At 37.8% G+C, this 20,519-nt stretch overlaps 1 protein-coding gene across 2 annotated transcripts in view; it reads right to left on the minus strand.

The window, feature by feature from the left end:
• Positions 1-274: 274 nt before the first annotated feature.
• LOC101535776 (ATP-binding cassette sub-family C member 2-like) overlaps positions 275-20,519 on the minus strand; it is an 87,242-nt gene continuing 66,997 nt past the window's right edge. For both annotated transcript variants that reach the window (XM_058661758.1, XM_058661759.1), the window contains 9 exons: positions 18,568-18,723; positions 16,037-16,236; positions 15,238-15,364; positions 12,942-13,043; positions 10,110-10,253; positions 8,156-8,314; positions 3,408-3,574; positions 1,957-2,151; positions 275-1,646 (listed from right to left, as the gene is read on the minus strand). In XM_058661758.1, the coding sequence (XP_058517741.1) occupies positions 1,496-1,646; positions 1,957-2,151; positions 3,408-3,574; positions 8,156-8,314; positions 10,110-10,253; positions 12,942-13,043; positions 15,238-15,364; positions 16,037-16,236; positions 18,568-18,723 (1,401 nt within the window). In that variant the 3' untranslated portion in view covers positions 275-1,495. The remainder of the gene's footprint in view (positions 1,647-1,956; positions 2,152-3,407; positions 3,575-8,155; positions 8,315-10,109; positions 10,254-12,941; positions 13,044-15,237; positions 15,365-16,036; positions 16,237-18,567; positions 18,724-20,519) is intronic.

Below are 20,519 nucleotides of genomic sequence, written 5' to 3' on the forward strand. Positions count from 1 at the left end.
ATATCAGATATCTAAATTATATTTTAATTTCTCAGATATGTAGTGGTAGGGCTAAAAAAACAGGACCTCACTTCAAGTAGCTTGCATTCTAATGGGAACTTCAGATAACTGCATCAACCTTATGTATCAGCAAGTTCTATATCCTTGGAATCTGTCAAACACAGATGGAAATTTTTCCAACAAATAAAGAACTCTGTGCTGAACATGTAAACAATAATTTATTCAAACATTATTCTATAATGAACACAACACAAAAACTGCAAACATAGCAACTGAACAAGACATAAGTTAAAGTCATGTGGGAAGACTCCAGCAGTTTGTACAAGGCATTGAGCATCTGTGGCTATGGATATCCTCAAGGCTCCTGGATCCAAACCCTGTAGATTCTGAGGGACAACTGTATGAAGATTTATGGCTAAGATAACTTTTCACAAACACCTGCAGGCAGTTAAGTAAGATTGCACAGAAAGTAGAAAAGGAAGGTAAAGGAAATGATCGATGGGTTCTAACAAACATCTTAAAATATTTTATTAAAATTATATGACAATGAATGTATCTTTGAAGCCTGAACACTTCAAATTTCAAGGCTGTTTGTAGGCATAATATTGCTTTTATTATTTAAAACTGTAACATGAAAAAGCCTTTCCAAATAAACTACTACAAAAAATCAACAATGTTTTCATAAAGATATGCAATCTAACATATATCTGACTAAGGTGGATCCGGCCAACAATCAATGTTGTATAGAAAATACTGTGGCTTTTTTTAAAACCACAAAGGCAAATGCTAAAAATATTGTAAACCATTATTTTAAAATAAAATAGACCTTACTATAAAGATTCCCTTTTGAAAAAAGCAGCTGCGTAATACCCTTTTTAGGATTCCTGTATTATTTCATAAACTGTACAGACTCAACACATATCATGTGTGCATATATGTGCTTACATCACACTGTGTATGGTCATCATTCTATAAACATGAGTTGGGTGTCAACAGTGTGAAAAGCACTGTGATAGGCACCTCAAACACAAAACAATTAAAACTGGACACTGTCTTCAAGTTGCTCTTTTGGGAGCAGGGCTAGGGAGAGAACAGACACAAAGAATGAAACCAGTATGGTCCTGTCATGATAACAGTACACAGGCGAGGCTAATAAGAGCACAGTACAGGAGCAGGGGCTGGGGAGGGAAGGAACCTGGGGATTCTTCACTGAAGACGTGACTCATGAACTAAATTACAATCTTGAAGGGTGGCATGGGGCACTTTGGGTCGTGGCTGAAGCCCTGTATGAGTGCAGGAAAGAAATCTGATGATGACCTGGGAGGGTTACAAATGAGGGAGATTATTGTTTTGTGGGCCGGCCAGAGTCAGGTCTCTGCTTTTCTCTGTTATCATTGTTATTCTTCTTTTTCTTCTTCTTTTTTTTAATGTTATTTCACTTAGGTATTTGTGTGTGTGTGTGTGTGTGTGTGTGTGTGTGTGTGTGTGTATGTAATCAACATAAGGTTAAAGTAATTGAATTTTTTGTCTCTGAATCTTGTGTTATTCCAGCTTTTGTTGTCATTGCAAAGAACAGTCCCTTCTGACGTATCAAATTCTCTGGTGTTCCAAATTCCACAATCCTCCCAGAATCAAGAACAAGCACCCTGAAATGGGTAAAGAATCCAGTTAGGTAACAGTCATTTTTGGTTTTGCTACTACAAACTAGATAAATTATTACACGAGTTGTTTTTATACAAATAGAGGTTACATCAGGAAACAATCATGTTCTAATATTCTTTCAGCATTCAAGACATCCTCTAATCATTTTGGAAAATATCTTCTGTACCATGAAGGAAAATTTTCTCTCAGTGCAGATGAAATCCATTCTAAGCGGCAGGTAATTTAGTGTACCTCTTACATTTAGTATCCGTCTCCATAGAAATCACTTTGTTTCCTCAGAGAAAACAAGCTTACCTGTCTGAATCAATGACAGAGTGGAGCCTGTGAGCAACCGTCAGGATAGTACAGTCGGAAAACTCTTTCCTGATGGTGCTCTGTACCAAGTTGTCCGTTTCAAAATCAATGGAGGCCGTTGCCTCATCCAAGATGAGAATTTTTGTTTTACGAAGCAAAGCACGAGCAAGGCAGATGAGTTGCCGCTGCCCAACGCTGCAAACAAGTGAACAATCAACTAGAATAATTTGAATATGCATTTAGGGTAGCCTAATTGTTGCTCCAAAATCCTGCTTATATTGCTATTCATTATTTTTCTCACTCACAATTTCATTATTCTTTTATTCAGGAAATATTTATTGAGTGATTACTGTGTACTAGGGACTTACTCGTGTTCATTCTGGGAACAGAGTAGTGAAAAAAATAAATAAGCCAAAGACCTTTGTATAAAGCTTCTATTGCGGAAGGGAGGAAAACCCTAATTGGTTAAAATTTATACTAATAAGAGGAGGCATATAAATGTACAAAAGTGCATACGTTATCTTTATGCATTAGGTATAGGTAGACAGCTAAGGTAATAGAGGACAGATGGTAGACAGATTAGATAGATAATAGATGAGATAGATAGATGTAAAAATGAACTGGAGAAAAATTTGAAAGTGCTGAAGGGGTTGGTGCCTAATGTGTAGATGTTAAGGTGGGAGGTAGATTTGCTGAGAAGCAGGGCAAAGTAACTTTTCTGGGAGAAGGTATCTTAGCTCAAGGCCTGAGGGAAATGAAGAATACGCCAAGTAGATTTTCTTTCAAGAATCTTGTGTTTGAGGCAAAGGCAGCAACAGATATAAAATCTCTGGAGCCAACCAGAGCCAACCAGGGCAAAGGAAACTCCTGTAGCAGGAGGTGGAGAAATGGATAGGAGAAGGGGGAAAGTGACTGAGAAGAAGGGATGTCCTGGGGATAGGTTAGAGGCTCCTAGCTCACTTTCTTTGTATTTCTTTTTTATTATTATTTTATTTTTTTATTCATTGATTTCTAATCACACAAAGGAGACTGCCTTAGGATAGCAAACAGTGTTGAAGAGTATTAGAGTACTAGTCAGTCAATTCAGTGGTGCTTTTGTCTTCCAATCCAATGTTTCTTCTTTTAAAGGGACCCAACAATGAGATGTTACTGATACAGCAAAGGAGCTCCCGAGGGGTTCAGGAGCCATTTCCCCCGTAGGTCAATTTCAGTTTCTTTTTTCCCTTGTTTTAAAATTTACATTAAGATTTAAAAGTGCCTAGCATTTTGCAATCTTCATTCCACATGTAGATATTAAACACATAGACATATAAGCTATATTTTCTTGAAAACAGCGACAGTAAAACGCATAGCATGGAGCTCACGACAATGAGCAGAAAGTGAGGGAAAAAGCCTACATTCTTATTCAGGTGCCTGAGGATGCCTGGCTGGCTCCTAGCACGGCAGCCTACCTGAGGTTGTCACCACCTTCTGAAATCTCGTGGAGCAGCTTCTCAGGGAGAGACTGCACAAACTGCTTTAGGTGACACAGCTCCAGGGCTTCCCACAGTTCTCTGTCAGAACACTTGTCCAGAGGATCCAGGTTCATCTGAAGGGTTCCAGAAAATAACATAGGATCCTGGAAAATAATGTACTCCCCTGTAATCTATTATGCAAGACATTATTACATTAAAAAGCAGACTCAGAAAATACATGGGGGGAAAACAGAATGCTCAGACAGAATACTGCTGTCAAAGTTATTATATGTGAAGGAACAGAGTGATCTCTGGTTTCACTTTCTTAGACTCATCCTTTGGCAAGCAAGTTCCTAAAATATTTCAGAAATAAGTTAAGTCATAAGTGTTACTGTATGGACCATCCTGGGTAGCATGTTGCAAATGTGTGCTATGCCCCTGTCCCACCCAGAATGTGAATCATGACTTTGCATATCATATTCACCATCGCTCCCCCACCCCCATGAATTAGGTACTCAGGGGCCATATCTGTTGTTAGACCTACAGTCAAAGTAGCACAATATATGCAAATAATCTGTATTGTTGATGTTACGGCTGCACTTCACACTTTCAAACTGCTAACAACAGCAACAACAAAAGCCCATGGCTCATAGAGGAAAAATGACCAATATTTTGGAATCAATTTTTTTGCGGAAAAAACTTTATAGAAAAATTCTGTTTTTTTATAAAATGCATATCAAACTATATTGCTATAATTATATATCACTATCAATTGTTTTCTTATTGCGTTAACTTATAAATCAAAAATTTCAAAGATATGTATATATAGGTTAAAAAGACAGTACAAGGTTTCTACCACTGGCGGATTTGCTGGAGATGTGAGAACGCAGCCACTGAAGACAAGGTGGCCTACTATCCTGATTAAATCACTGTCATGTTTCTGATCCTATTTCTTCCCCTGTTTTTACTCTCAGTACAACCATCATCACCATGATGATGAGAAATACCATCTACTCAGGTATATAAATAATGAAACATAGTTTGAATATAATATTGTCACCACACCAACGCAGAAATGTGGAATTTTATTATTCCTGTTTTATAGATAGTGAATTGAAAGATGCAAAGAGCTCTTGGCCAATGCAAATCAGCAAATAAGCCTCTAAGTGGGGCTAGGGGTATCGATTTTCACTACAATGCCTATAAACCCATATTTCAATATACCTCCAATTATTTATGACAAAAACAATAATGTCTTTGGTTTCTGCTGATTTTTCCCTCTCCAGAATTTTGGATGGTATTCAAATTATTTTGAGGTAAATAATACATACATGTGTCTGAACAATAATACAAATTTTATGTCTAAATAATATGACAGACATTTAGTTTTAAATATCATTAGAATACACTGCTTCATCCAGCAAATAGCTTAGGTCCTCAAACTCAGCTGAATAAATCACCTTTTATTTTAGAAGAATATTCTTGTGCTAATTTGCATTCTTGTTAATGAGCAAGTATTTCTGATTCCACACATGGACAAATCAAAGGACTTTAGAAAGAGTTTAACCAAATTACTGTGTTTTAATATATATTTTCTAAATTCAAGCTAAAAGAGTTAAAATCCTACATTGATGCTACCAACTAATCAAAGCCCTAAATAATATTTCTTTTAAAAATGACCAATGTATTTCAGCCTGTTTTATTCATTGGAGTTTAATTTGCACTTACTTTTGTGATGGAAATTAAAAAAGCAATATATTGAGGTTTCAAGTAGATAAGTACTTTTAGGAAGACAGTTGCACAATCATAGAGTTAAATAGGATCCAAACATATTGAAAATATGCTTTCAAAACTGAATTGATGTACTTGAAAGGAGTACATGTTTTTTGAAAAAATATTTTACTTCTTTATTATTAGTGATATCATTTTATGATACAGTTTCATAGGCCCCGGGATTTCCCTTACCCCCTCTGCAGGTCACCTCCCCATCTCCTAAGTTCCCTTATATTATTACTATCACATAGTTCTTCGTAAATAGTCATATGTCCATCATTGTGGGCATGGACATTGGCAGAGAGTCCAGCATCTTACTGTGAAGATACAGTTAACAGTTTCATTGGGAATCCATCTCTGATCTGGAAGTAGAGATGCATACTGCATTGTATCCTCACATCTGGGTTTGATAGTCTTCATTACACAGTTACTATACATCCATTTAAATGAAAAATCACAATACAAAATCAACAACAGGAAGAAAACCGGAAATTTACAATGCCATAAAGTTAAATACATGCTACTGGATATGATAGTCTCCATTACATAGTTACTGTACATCCGCTTAAATGAAAAGCCACAAAACAAAATCAACAACAGGAAGAAAAAAAGGAATTAAAAACTCCATGAAGTTAAATAACATGCTACCAAATGACTAATGTGTTGCTGAAGAAATGAAAAAGAAAATCAAGAATCTTCTTGACGAAAAGGATGCTACTGTATGATCTATGAGTCCGTGAAGAATTTAATGAGAAAAGAAGTGTTTTGAAGAGATGAAACAAAAAAAAATCAAAATCCATGAGAGTTTCCATTGATTTTTTTTGTCAGATATGTCTCCTGTAGGCAACAAATCGATGGATTTTGTTATTTTAATCCAATCCACATATCTATGATGTTTGATTGATGAGTTTAAGCTATTTACATTGGTTCTGTCATTTTAGCAATGGATTGTTAACTGATTTTGTCTTCTGTTGTTGTTTTACTGGGAAGCTCACATTTGCCTTTAGTTTCGATGGGTTCTATTCCTCTTCTCTTTCAACAGAACATCTTTAAGTATCATTTGTAGGGCAGTTTTGGAAGGATACATTTTTTTTTTAAATATTCATTTATTCATTAATTACATTGCATTACATGACACAATTTCATAGGTACTGGGATTCCCCCCCCTTCACCCCAAACCCTTCCCCCATCATGAATTCCTTCACCTTGATGCATAACCACAGCTCAAGTTCCGTTGAGATTCCCTAATTAAAAGTTTACACTATACAGAGTCCAGCATCCCACTTGTCCAGTTCAAGTTCAACCGCCTCTTAGGGAGGCCCTCTCAGGTTTGTAGGCAGAGCCAGCAGAGCGTCACCTCGATCAATTAGAAGCACCAACATATCATCAGCAACAGTCCAGGTATGATGAGGCTGGTGCAGAGTCCACTGATTGACATAGTCCGTCTTAGGGTTTCCCCTTGTCCAGTTTTCCGCTGCAAGCATAAAGCTGAGGTGGTTGATTCATCTACTCCATTTTCCATCTTTTTTTGATTAATGCTTTGATTCCTCCATTTTGTTCAGGGGAATCCCCCTAAAAAAAACTTTGAGGCATTCCCAGTCCAGGCTCCTACATGTATTACTAGTAAGCACAGTGCCCGCCACAGTCCATCACTCCGATCAGCTGATGGTTTTAACCCCTGGGTTGGTTCTCTTCTGAGCCCCGACCTCTATTGGAACCAATGAGTATCGCATCTCTCCCCGGCTCTGCCCATCACACTCTTGTCCCTCACCTAAACCAGTGGGAGGAGTGCTGGTCGGGTGTTGCATTCCCTGCTAGCACAGGCCATTTCACCTTGGCATTTTGTGTTTTGTACTGTTTTTTTTTGTTTTTTTTTTTCGCAACCAAACACGGCCAGGCCCCCACACAGTTTCAGCACTTGGGCTTGCCAGTGGATGACGTGAACTGACTCAGCCTGGTCTGTCCCAACCCGAGCCAAGTGTATTCCAGTGGGTCACATTCCAAAGCCTCTTCTGGGTTATTTACCTCCATGCTTCTTGCGTTTATTTGTAGAGTCAGTGTCCTGTCAGAGGATCTGTTCAGGTTCCTCCCTCCGACTCCTTCATGGTGTCGGGCTTCACGCATTCCAGCAGGTCCTTCGGCCAGCTCCGCTCTTCAATCCATTCTGGTTCCTGCTGTTGAGAGTTTCAGCCCAGCCACGGCTCGTCCATACCCACGCATATCTCATATATGGCTCAGATGGGGTTGAGGCCTAGCCGAGCCCGTCCAACGTCTATCCTGGTCCTCCAGAGCACCAAACTGTGCTGTGGTCTAATCCGGCATGGTGCGTCAAAGCCGAATTGATATTTGTGCCAAGGGATTACAACTGTGACCCGACCAGAACTCAGCCTCCCTCCAGTTCCTGTGCCCCTTAGTGGTAGGCTCCACGCAGCCAAGGCCTCCACCACGCTCTCCAACCAGGCCTGTTGCCAGCCAGTGTTAACTATGCCAGAGGTTGCTCTGGTCAGCCCAGAGCGTCCTATAGACTGTCATGCCTCCTGCATAGACTCCACCGGCCCTTCTAAACCGTCCAATGGGGTCAGAGTGTCAGGGCAACATTTTTAAAGATTTATTTCTGTATTTGAAAGGCAAAATACACAGAGAGACAGAAAGGGAGAGACAGAAGGAGAGAGATCTTTGATCTGTAGGTTCACTCCACAGGTGAATGCATTGGCTGGGGCTGGGCCAGAACAATACCAGGAATCAGGAGTTCTTCCATATCTCCCACATGGGACCAAGGGATTTGAGCCAACTTCAGCTGTTTCTCCCTAACTGTTACCTGGGAGCTGGATTGGAAGAGGGTCAGGTGGGACTTGAAGCATTGTAAGCAGCAGTTTTAACCTCTGCATCACAACACGAACACCCAATTTATTTTTAGGAAAAAAAATCTCTTGGAAAGTGCCAAGAAAGACTACTGGCAAAACAAGTCTTACCTGTGGAATTATGTTAAGTTTTCCACGAAGATCATGAAGTCCAATAGTTGATATGTCAATACCATCAATGAAAATTTTGCCTCCTGCTGGCTCCAGGATTCTAAATAAGCAGTTTGACAGGGTTGACTTGCCTGCTCCAGTCCTTCCCACAATTCCAATCTGTAAGAAAATGATGATCAACAGTCCACAATGAGGACTTGAAAACAGAACAGAGCCTTATCGTCATAAAAGATAGGTGTGATGTCAGGTTAGTTGGAAGTAATTTTGCCAACCAGAATAACCTTAAATGCTATGGAAAATACAATTTGGCTACTAAGGATTCAATATCTCTACCAAATATGCTCCAGGATGAAACAAACTATTACATCCTACCTCCCTACCCCCTTGTGTTGCCATTTTTCTTCGTTTGGATATGATGTGAATGTATAGCTCAAGATTCAAGTGTTGCAAGTAAGCCATTATGAGGTAGTAAGAAGGTAAAAACTTGATCTAACCATATAGAGGTGGGGTCTCCTGGCAGAGGGATGGGGGTGGTTAGAATTATAGAAGTTTGCTGTGGCTTGGCCCTCATGACTGATTCCTGGTGGATTCTAGGAAGAGGGAGACCAGATAACACACTCAGAGACTCCCTATCTGTTGGCAAGGAACAACTAGTACAGCCTCAGGACTCTGCCAACAAAAGCATGTCACCAGACTTGAACCTCTAGAACCATTCCTGGTCATTCCTGATCTGTCCCTGAGCAATCAATGTGTGGAAGAGGAGGCACTGATCATGAGGCACTTCTTTGGAGTTTCCAGATGGGTTCTATTTCCTCCTTTTCCTTTCTCAAACAAGCAAACACAGGCTGCTGGAAATTTTTGCCAGATGGCCCAGAAAATCCAAAGGGGTGTATTTACTTTCTGGGTGTATCAAAACAACTTTGTATCAGAGTGATGGAAAGGGGCTGTGGATAGTATTTAAGGATCCTGGGCTCCTGGCCAAAACCATTTGATTGAGTATGTTCCTTTGACCATGAAAGTACAGAAATCCTTTTGGCTACTGATTCATGCTTTGGTTGTATTCTAGGAACATTAGAAGGAAGGGTGATGTAGTTTGCTTGCCTGAGTAAAAGAATCTCAAATCTAACAAACAAACATACAAATCAGAAAAAAAAAACCAGAAGTGTGCTGAAATAATTGGCATAATCAATATTTGACGATGCTTTAATTTATTTCGAAGATATTTCTGTTGTAGATATCAGTGCAGGAGACCATTAATAGGGTTAGAAAAGTGCATATCAGGGATTATAAAGGACCTTTGAGATAGAAAATGTGAGACACTGACATTTTTTTCTGTTTGGTTTTTTAATCTTATATTTGTTTGAGTAATATCTTTGTTATTAGGACAATAACATGTCTTTACGAATCATTTTGGAAAAAGAAATGGTGAAAATATGGAAGAAAGCAGAAAGTTCATCTAAAATTCCATATCAGATTAATACTTATTATTTATATTTTATTGTTATTTTAATATTTTTTATTTTGTTTGAATTTTTAAAAACCAAAATGGATATATTATCAGCAGTTTTGTAGGTAGTTTTCAGTAACTAATTTATCTCAAGAATTTTCTTTTATCATAAATTATCTTGGAAACCATGTCATTGACTGTGCAAACATCCTGTCACGAATTTGGCATATTTTAAATACTTATTTACTATTGAAATTCAGATAATAAAGGAAGTAAAAATGAAGTGTACTAAAATAACATTTCACGATATTATATGAGACATAGAAGAATATATATAATATATCTGATATATGATATGTGATACATAATATATATTCCTTTATGCAAGGAAAACTTCTCCACAGATCATTTTTAAAAAGATTATTTTACAGTGAATGCCATGTTGCACATAGCAATGGCTGTATTCAGATAAAAGGCAAAACAAAACATACAAGACAAAGATGATACCTTCTCCTCCGCCTGAGTCTGGAACGTGATGTCGTGCAGTGCTAAACCAAGATCATCTCGATACCGAGCCTGATAATTTACAAATTCCACTACTCCTTTACTGGGCCATTGTAATGGAGGCCTTTTAGGCATAATCCAAGGGGCCTTGAAACAAAGAAATGTTTTTGAAATTATAAGCATAGTAAAAATAAAATACTTTCTCTTCCATACACACACAAATTTTTCTCATTTCTATAAAAACAAAAGTGAGGATGAGTGATAAAAGATATTTGTAGATATTCATTATCTGAAAATAGTGTAAACATAATCAAGATGAAAGTTCTCATCGAATTCTAACAAATTCTTCAAGGAGCTGAAACTGTGAATAGCAAATTAAACAGCCATCTCTGACGACTGCATGCTGTCTACAACCAGGTACTTAAGTCAGGCTGCTCCACTTCCAGTCCAGCTCCGTGCTAATAACAAATGTATCCGAGAAAGCAACAGAGGATGGTTCAAGTGACTGGACCCCTCCTACCCACATGGCAGACACAAAAGGAGTTACCCTGGCTTCCACCTGGCCCAGCCCCGGCTGTTCCTGTTTGGGGAGTAAAGCAGTGAATGGAAGATCTCATTTCTCCCTCTCTTTCTCTTTCTCTGTCAGTTTGCATTTCAAATACAACATGTAAAAACAAAAACAAACAAACAAACATCTTCTTAGAGAATTTTTAGAGTTAATGTATCTTCCCATCTCCTGTCAGGTTATTGAGAAAACACTTTCTAAAATGTTGTCAAGGAGACAACCTGGCATGTAAGCTGAGATGAGATGAGTTTGTCATCAATTCATTCAATACTGAGAGCTTATAATGTCAGTTGCTGTTTTGATTGCCGGGAGATTCAGCAGTAAGGCAAACAGGGAAAAACTCTCTCCTCAATGGAGAGTACCTGAGTACTTGTAGAGGGGAGAATGAGGATCAACAGTGAACAAGCAAAGGGTTAGATGCTGATAAAGCTTAAGGACTAGGAAATGAGGAGGGTTGGTGAGAAGTGGAGTGTCACTTTAAGTAGGGTAGATACGAAAAGCATGATTGGACAAGGTGAGGGAAGAAACTACATGAATTATCAGTAAAAGGCAACTACTTGGAAAGCAACAGGAGAGGGTGGTGCCTGTCCTTAGGGGTGTGAACTTTTGCAAGCATGGGAGGCTCCCTCCATATCAAAGTATACATATGACATAAAGAAAGGATGATGATCTTGTTAGATATTAGATCTTGTATATACATACACATATTATCTTCTTACAGTTTGAAGGGAATACACATGCAAAATGATACAAAGCTTAGAAAGGATAGAAAATAATGTTTTGTGTTAGGCATCACCTGGCAAATTAGACTGAGCATGTTGAATGGAATTCTGGTAGCTAGAGGTTGTGAAGGCAGCTTAATGTTTCAGGATTTGTATTAGAGGATAAGATGAAATCTAGGGAAGAATTTAAAGGAAGAGTCAATGTTCAAATAGGTAATGAGGGATGAAGAAATATGGTAACCCATTTAGAGACTGTGAAGAACAAGAAGGCAGTGATACCAAGATGTAGGAACCGGAAGAGGTGCTTAATGGTTTGAGAAAAGTAGAGAGACTATCAGAAAGACAACAGCAAGTGTTACAACTGTTAAAGATGATTTAGTTTTATATTTATTTACAAGGAAAAGAGAGGGAGAAAGAGAAAGACATAGAGAGAGGGAGGGAGAGAGAGAAACCCTCTTATGTGTGTATTCACTCTTCAATGCCTGTATTGCCTGCAGGACTGAGCAGCCCCCATATGCTTGGCAGAAGCTCAAACACTTGAGCCTGCTGCTTCTAAGGGTGCAACTTATCATTAAGCTGGCCTAGGAAGTGCAACCAGGACTTGCATTTCAGGATGCAATGCACTGTTTCAGTTTCTTAACAACTATGCAAAATATTGGTACTTGGATTTTATGTAGAAGAGGGACATGACTTCCTCTGGAGGAAAGAGGAGCAAAAGAGAAAAGATATCTTCAAACATAGGTTTAGAAAGACACAAAAATGTGAGGTGTGGCACACTCATTTCCTGCTTGCAGTGTTGGCATCCCATATGGATGCTGGTTTGAGTCCCAGTTGCTCCATTTCTAATCTAGTTCCCTGTTAAAGGCCTGGGAGGCAGCAAAGGAAAGCTCAAGTCCTTGGGCCCCTGCACCTACCTAGGAGACCCAGAAGAAGCTCCTGGCTCCCAGATCAGCCAAGCTCTGATCATTGCACCATTTGGAGCGTGAATCAAGACATCTCTTTCTCTCTATCTCTTTCAAATAAGAAAAATAAATCTTTAAAAGTACATTAAAATTCAACTCACCATTATAATTTGTCCAATTCATGAATAGAACTTGTATGTAGAAGTAGCCCAGATGAGTAAAATATAGAATACCTTCAAATACTACAGTACCATGTATTGTAATTTTATCCTCATAAATTACAGTTAAGAAGTTTCCTCCTTCTCATGCATGGAAATGTCAATCAATTTAAAAACTGTACAATTTAAAAACCCTAGGTAATTTTAAGATGACTCTATTATACTTTTCACAATGTAAATGATCACTAACCATGTTCTTAGGTGTATATCTAACCTTATAGCAGCAAAGGACAAATCATTTATAGAGTGTCCTGATTTAATATAGCAGTGTTTCTGCTTCCATTTTAATGGTATATAAAGTTCTTGTGCTTTTTACTGTCATTTTGGTTTTTGTTTCATTGACATCCTAATAAAAACATGAATTTGGAAATGGAAGTTTTGTCCAAACATTATTTTTGTGTCAATTTAAGGCTCACTATAGTTCTTACCTCTTTCTCGATATTTGCGTATTCACAAACTCTTTCAATGGAGACTGCATTGGTTTCGATTTCACATGCTTTCCTTACCCAAAAGTTCAGTGAGTGAGTAATCTGGAGGCAATGGGAGAAAAAACAAAAGTTTAAAGCATGTTAGTTGGCTTTTACATAACATAAACTGTATTTTTTGGAAAGCTTTATTTTTCAGAATTTTTGTATTCTTTATTTCTTAGTTATTTACACATGATCTTAGCCAAAAGGCCGAGAATCAATTATCTCTTGATTATTTAACAAATATAGAAGTAAGCCTAAGCACACATTCACTCCTGCATATATTTAAGTATATTAAGCTCATCTATATCATGCACAATAGAAGTACATGGCAGAAAGTTAAATTACTATGGTTAAAAAGTGAGATCCACGCACACAGAAGCTTATCAAAAGTTCATGAAAAATTTGTTTTATGAATAAATATCACATACACTAAAAATTTTTTTGCATCAGAAATTTCTTTTGATTCCATTTTTTTCACATACATCTTGAAGTACACTTACATACTTGATGTAAAGAATGAAGAATTCTAAGATTAATGGCATAGATGTAAAAAAATGTACAATCTTAGTAAGGCAAAAAAAAAACCAGTGCAAGAGACACTTTGTGGTTTTTCAATGCTTTTCTTCATAAGGAAGATTCTTCTAGCATTCTGGCCATTCACAGTTCTCCTTCGTGCTCTTTTAAACTTCTCCTTCTGCCTCGCAATGCAGAATCTTCAATGATTCAATATTAAACTCAATATTGAAGGTTAAAAAGTTTTATAGTATATAGGCGTTCCTCTTAGGCCCAGTCTTATAAGTATTTCTTTTTGTTTTGTTTTGTTTTTAATAATAGCTATTGTGACCATGTGAAGATCATATCTCATGGCTGTTTTGATTGTGATTTTTTTTTTATATTTTTCAACCATTTGCATCTTTTTGAGAAATGTCTATTCAGATAATTTATGCAATTTCTAATTATCTGTTAGGGGTGTTTTGCACATGCTTAATGCTTTCTCTCCTAAGTGGAAGCTTAGAAATACAGGTCTGAATGTAGAATCTAGATTATAACATGTTGAGAAGGGGGTAGTGGCAGGAATGCATAAAGGATATTGTATAATGGGCACTAGAAAACATAGTAGGATATAAAGGAGTAAGCTCTTCTCTCCTCTCTCTCTCCTTCTCTTCCCTTCCCTTCCCTTTTTTTTGCATTCCTTTCCGTTCCTTTTGTTTCCATTATTTCATGTTCTATTGTCTATAATATATTTATTGGTAAAATAGAAGGGAGACACTTGAAGACTCCAGACATAAAGAAATGCTAAGGAAATAGAAACTAATTACTCTGATGTGACAAGTTCATGCTATGTATGTGTAAAAGCTTCACATGACTTAAATATAAATATTTCCAAGAATTGCATGTTCATTAAAAGAAAAATTGAAAAAACTTTGAACTAGTTTTCTTCCTGAGTTCACTGCAATTCAATTTGATGATCTACCCAGCTTAAACAGATGTGGGGACATTTAAAAGTGTTTATTTAACTCACCTATGATTTGTATTAACATATTTAACCAGCCTAACCATAACAATTGGTCTTTTGGTACTACTCCAGCCCTTACTTAGGTACATGTACTATCTTGCCCTTCTAGAAGTCTAAGTTCTGAATTCTAAAGTGCAATTGACCTTTGAAGTTATGAATACAAAACTGAGGATATGTACTCAAATCATTTAGACTTAAATAATATTTAATTGCATCTAGTGGTTTAAGTAACATTTGCCATTTAGCAAAGGTGCACAAAGCCTTTCATTGAAGTAGTGCCTTGTGGTGTAAAACAAAATAGGGCTTATTGGGGAAAATTGATATTCAGAGAACAAACAGCACATACATGTTCCAAAGAGTTTCCATTATCTCTGTTACACAGGGCAAATTTGATTCACAATCCTTGGGGAGCAGGTCTCATCTTTTTAACACTCCATAAATCTATAACAACGATAGGGGAGCAGGTGACTGCTGCAAATTGTGTAATAGCAGATTCTTCTGGCCCTCCCTAAGCCCAGCCTTGGGTATCTGGCCTTTGCTTGTGAGCTAACTTAAAAACTGCTGAGCCAGTTTCCTTCTGCCACCAAAAGAGAGAAAGAAATGAGCCTCCAGAGCAATCCAAATCTGCCTCCCATTACTTAGCTAATAGAATCTATATTTCAGACAGGCAAAGGAGAAGAGAGTTTAATTAATTGGATTATAAACATATCATATACCAGAAAAATCATTATTACTTACATTTAGAGCATAGGAGATAGATAAACCAACTATTGCTGAATCTATGGAATTGTCAGCCAGCATAGCAAGCAGTGCAGCAAAGAACACCATTAAATTTCCAAGAAATTCAAGTCTAACAGCCAGCCACCTGCAATATGTAAAACATATTCTGAGGGACCAAGGAAAAGAAAGCTGAATGCATCTAGTGCCAGTTTGCCTCTGGGAAATCAAAAGTGTACATCGATCGTTGCTTTTTCCTCCTGCCACAGCTTACCTGCAATTCAGTTAAAAACAGCACACTGTCACAATGACAGCTCAACGGATTCCTCTGCCAAAAATATACCTTACTTGTGCAGTTCTTTGCTTTAAAACTTAATCAGAATGACAAAGCAAGAGATAAGAATGCTGGTCAAAATGAGCAAAGGCATTTTCAATTTTTTTCTGAGAAAACAATAATGAATTTACTTTCTATATTTCAAATGCATTTTATATTATGTAGTCTCTAAATGCTAAAATGTTTTAAAATGTCTCTTACTATTTTGGTTTTTTCCTTCGTTGTGTGAATTACAACTTCACAATTTAAAGTGTTATATGTAGATACAGTCTACAATATAAAATACAACACAGAATTATTGTATCATTAGCAGTTCTAGTAGCATCCTACATATTCTTAAAAAATCGAACCCATGGTTTTCATTCAACGTGTGAAGCTAAATAAAAGCCTTTGTGTGACTATAAATATATATACTTAACTTAAAAGTATATTAACTGTGAGAAAACTTTTAAGGCTTTCACATATCGAGGCATTGATATGATTTACCTGTTGGCAATTATGTTATTGTAGAAACAGACCAAGTTCTCATTCACCACCTCTTTGTTTTGCTGGATGAATCTCTGTTCATGTCCGAATGCTCTGATGGTAGACACGCCTGATAAGGTCTCACCAAAATGGGAAATGACAGGTGAGCGAGATGCTCCTGCCAGTCTTCGAATTTGTCGTGAACTTGCCACATAGTATCTCTATTTAGGAGACACAAAGATCCAATTGGAGAGATGTGGTGGAGAAGAACTCCATGATTTTGAGACTGTAGGGGTCTTGTACAATGAATTAAAGATCGACCTTCTACAACCTTGTCCCAACCTCCAGTATCTGGGAACACTGCTGTATGTGGAAATAGGATATTTGTAAATATAAATTAAATATCTCCAGATGAGATTTGGGCAGAGCCTAAATGGAATAGTGGATGTCCTTACAGGAGAGAGAGGAAAAGCCACAGACACACGGAGGATGTCATGTGAAGATGGTGGCAGAAATTAGAGAGCCCTGTCACCAAGTCAAGGAAAATATCAGAGCATGTGGATAAGCACAAGGAGCTAGGAGGAAGCAGGAAACAGAGTCTCCCTCACAGTTTCTAGAATAATAAACCCTGCCAACATATTAATCTTGAACTTCTACTTGCCACGATTGAAATGAGAGAACAAATTCCTGCTGTTGAAGCCACCAAGTTTATAGCACTGTGTTACTGGAGCCTCAGGGAACAAATACCTTCTTATAAAACTGAAAAGTCCTAATTCTACAGAACACATGTGGAATGTAATGGGGCAACAAACCACTTAGACAACACTCTCAAATGATCACAACCGCGCATGTGCCAGGGAAAAAACTCTGTCAGTGATTGAAGCTAGGACCAATCAGATAACCTATAACATGAGGGAAGCTCAGCAACAGTACAAACAATAATAGTTTTACACTCAAATATAATTACATTAATCTTTTCTTTTTCTCTTCAAATAACACAAACACAACCACAATGACAAACTGGCTACTCACTTGGCCACAACTATATGTTAACTGGGATGTGTATGGTCTGTGGAGAGCTGAAAAGAAACACTGCCCAGGTTACCAGGTCATCATTAATCAGTCCCGGAACACTGTCCTCAACAGCAAACAAAACTCAGACGGCACTCAAACTTGCATGCCAAAAATATTCAGATATGGAATTTTATGTAAAATCCTTGTTGGAATTATAGTAAAATAAAATAAAATAAAATAAAATAAAATAAAATAAAATAAAATAAAATAAAATAAAATAAAATAAAACACTGGCGCAGTGTGTTGACTCAGTGGCTAAATTTGAATTGCATGGGCCAGGATTCCAATTGGGTACTGGTTCAGATCTCAAAAGCTTCCCTTCTCAGGGCCTGGCGGCATGGCCTAGCGGCTAAAAGTCCTGCCTTGAAAGCCCTGGGATCCCATATGGGTGCCGGTTCTAATCCTGGCAGCTCCACTTCCCATCCAGCTCCCTACTTGTGGCCTGGGAAAGCAGTGGAGGACAGCCCAAGGCCTTGGGACCCTGCACCCGCGTGGGAGACCCGAAAGAAGTTCCTGGTTCCTGGCTTCGAATCAGCGCAGCACTGGCCTGAGTCCCTTTCAAGTTTCCTATGCGGATATAGGGTTCTGAGACTTTGGGTCATCCTCTACAGCTTTTTCAGGCCACAATCAGGGAGCTGAATGAGAAGTGAAGCTTTTTTTTTTTTTTTTTAAAGATTTTATTATTATTGGAAAGCCGGATATTCAGAGAGGAGGAGAGACAGAGAGGAAGATCTTCCATCCGATGTTTCACTCCCCAAGTGAGCTGCAACAGGCCGGTACGCGCTGATCCGATGCCGGGACCTGGAACCTCTTCCGGGTCTCCCACGCGGGTGCAGGGTCCCAATGCATTGGGCCGTCCTCGACTGCTTTCCCAGGCCACAAGCAGGGAGCTGGATGGGAAGTGGAGCTGCCGGGATTAGAACCGGCGCCCATATGGGATTCTGGCTCATTCAAGGTGAAGACTTTAACTGCTAGCCCAGGCCGCCGGGCCACCCATCAGTAAAATTTCACTTCCAACTTTTGCTTAATATCAGACATAATTGATGGTTAATATCATCTTTTTATTCCAATGAATGTTAAATATGAGAGTCTCTGTTCCCAGAGAACTTAGTTTGTTGATTAAGCAGGTGTCAGTGTTCTCCAAAAAATAGCTTACTACTATTTCCTATGCTAGCAATATAATAGTGCAAAACATGGGTAAATCAGGTCTCTGTACTATTTTGGTAGAGCAAATTTCACAGAAAAATATGGAATAAGATCGAGGTTGTAAAGACAAAACAATGCACAAACAATTGGAGAAAATAAAGAATATATTTGAAATAGAAAGAATGATCACAACATAGATAAGTCAACGAGAAAGTGATTAATATCCGTGGCATTAGCAGACTAGCCTTCAATATGAATAAAAATGCATTCCAACACTACATTTGATAATGGACATATCAGATATTAATACAAATAAAAATCCGATAACTTACTTGTATGGTGAAATAGAAGATAATTATTGGAATAACAGCCACTATGAAGAGTGGCAAGGCTCCCACAATGACCAAAACTGTTCCAATCACATCCAGTGTACAGTCCAACCAGGTCCGTAAGTAGTAATGGAAACGCACATCAATTATAAATATATCCTGAAAAAGATGATAGCAAGTCACTTAGTTCCTAAATCAGTGAAACAGAAACATATCATTCACTGGAAGAGGGATTTAAAAAAAAATATTTAGTTTTATTGGAAAGGAAGATTTGCAGAGAGAATGAAAGATCTTTCATCTGCTAGTTCACTTCCCAAATTGCTGCAATGGCTGGAGCTGATCTGATCAGAAGCCAGGAGCCTGGAAATTCCTCCGGGTTTTCTAAATGAATGCAGGGATTTCGGACCTCCTGGACTGGTTTCCTAGGCCATAAGTAGGGAGCTGGACAGGACGTGGAGCAGCCATGGCACAAATTGGTGCCCATACAAAATCCCGGCACCAGGAACTAGAGGATTAGTCAACTGAGCCATCACGCAAGGCCAAACAATAATAGTTCCCAGAAAAGTGGGAAATGTTTACTCATGTGTGACACTTTTATGATTAGTAAGTCTAACTACACAGCCTTTTTTCTTTGCTATTTATTTTTCTGCCATAGTCAATTGTAACAAGAAGCTCTCATAATAATAAAGTGATTGTCTATGAACATGTAATTTTTATTTTCCCATGACAACTATATAACAACTAATTATACAAAGATGTCTGTGAAAGAACAAAGTAAATGCAAAACCTTAGATTCCAGTAGGTGGAGTTTTCAAATCCAGTGTGTGATGCACTGGGCTACTTCTATGGTACTGCCCCAAAATAATGAAGATCTAATCCTAATTGTACCTACCTTAGGGTCCCAGGATACAGAAATGAACCCACAACAAGATGACTGACAGTCTCTTACATGGTTGGGAGACACTCCAGTGGCAGCATGATGGATTTGGGAAAATTCACGAAAGACAACCATTGTGAACTTGGAGGGGCGTATAGAGAGAAGGGGAAGACACTTGGGGGAAGTGGAAGGGAGAGCCCTGAGCCAACTAAATTGTGTCAAAAACCAATTAATTTAAAAAATGTATCAAAAGCCTCCAGGTCATTGTTATGCCCTAAGTATGTGCCCAGTATCCTTCTTGGGGAGCCAGATCATACCTATAAAGGAAAATTCTATAATCTTTCTTTACAAAATCAGAAACTGAAAGATGGAAGTGGAAAAGAGGCAAAAGATGATCAAAAGAGGCAATCAGATCTAGTTATGTTACAAGGTCTGACCTAAGGGATTCCAAAGAATAGGAGAATAATTACTAGGTGCAGAACAAAATGGATACAGAGAGTACAGATAGAATTTTATTAACTCTGTTTTGCTTTTCCTTCGATATTTGGTTTACTAAATAATATACTAAATAACAGTCTCTTATTCATAAGTAACTTCCTGTTTACAATTTGTTTTCTAACATTTCCATTTTCCCAAGATTCAGCCATTTGAAATGTCACTGTATAAAAATATAGGGTTCCAGTAGGAAATGTTCACTGGGGGATACAGGATGCTGGAAATCAAGCTATTCTATGAGTTTTAAGAACCATGTGCACATTGGTAAAATTAAGAAGGCTTAATGTCCCAGCAAGATTTTAGTATGACATATTCATGCCTTATCTTCACTTTCTTTCATAGACTTCAAATTTATTTTATATATAGACACATATAGGTATTAACATATCTTGATATTGCATGCTTATGCTACTTAATATAGAAGCCACTAGAGATATATGATTATTGAGAAATAATATTACATATAATAATTACATTATAGAAATATATGATTATTGAGCACTTGAAATGTTCCTACTGCAAATTGAAATATGCTATAAGTATATTAGAGGACTTCCAAAAATTTGTGGAAATGTAAATTATG

The sequence above is a fragment of the Ochotona princeps genome, chromosome 3 (genome assembly GCF_030435755.1).
Source record: "Ochotona princeps isolate mOchPri1 chromosome 3, mOchPri1.hap1, whole genome shotgun sequence".
NCBI classification, from domain to species: domain Eukaryota; kingdom Metazoa; phylum Chordata; class Mammalia; order Lagomorpha; family Ochotonidae; genus Ochotona; species Ochotona princeps.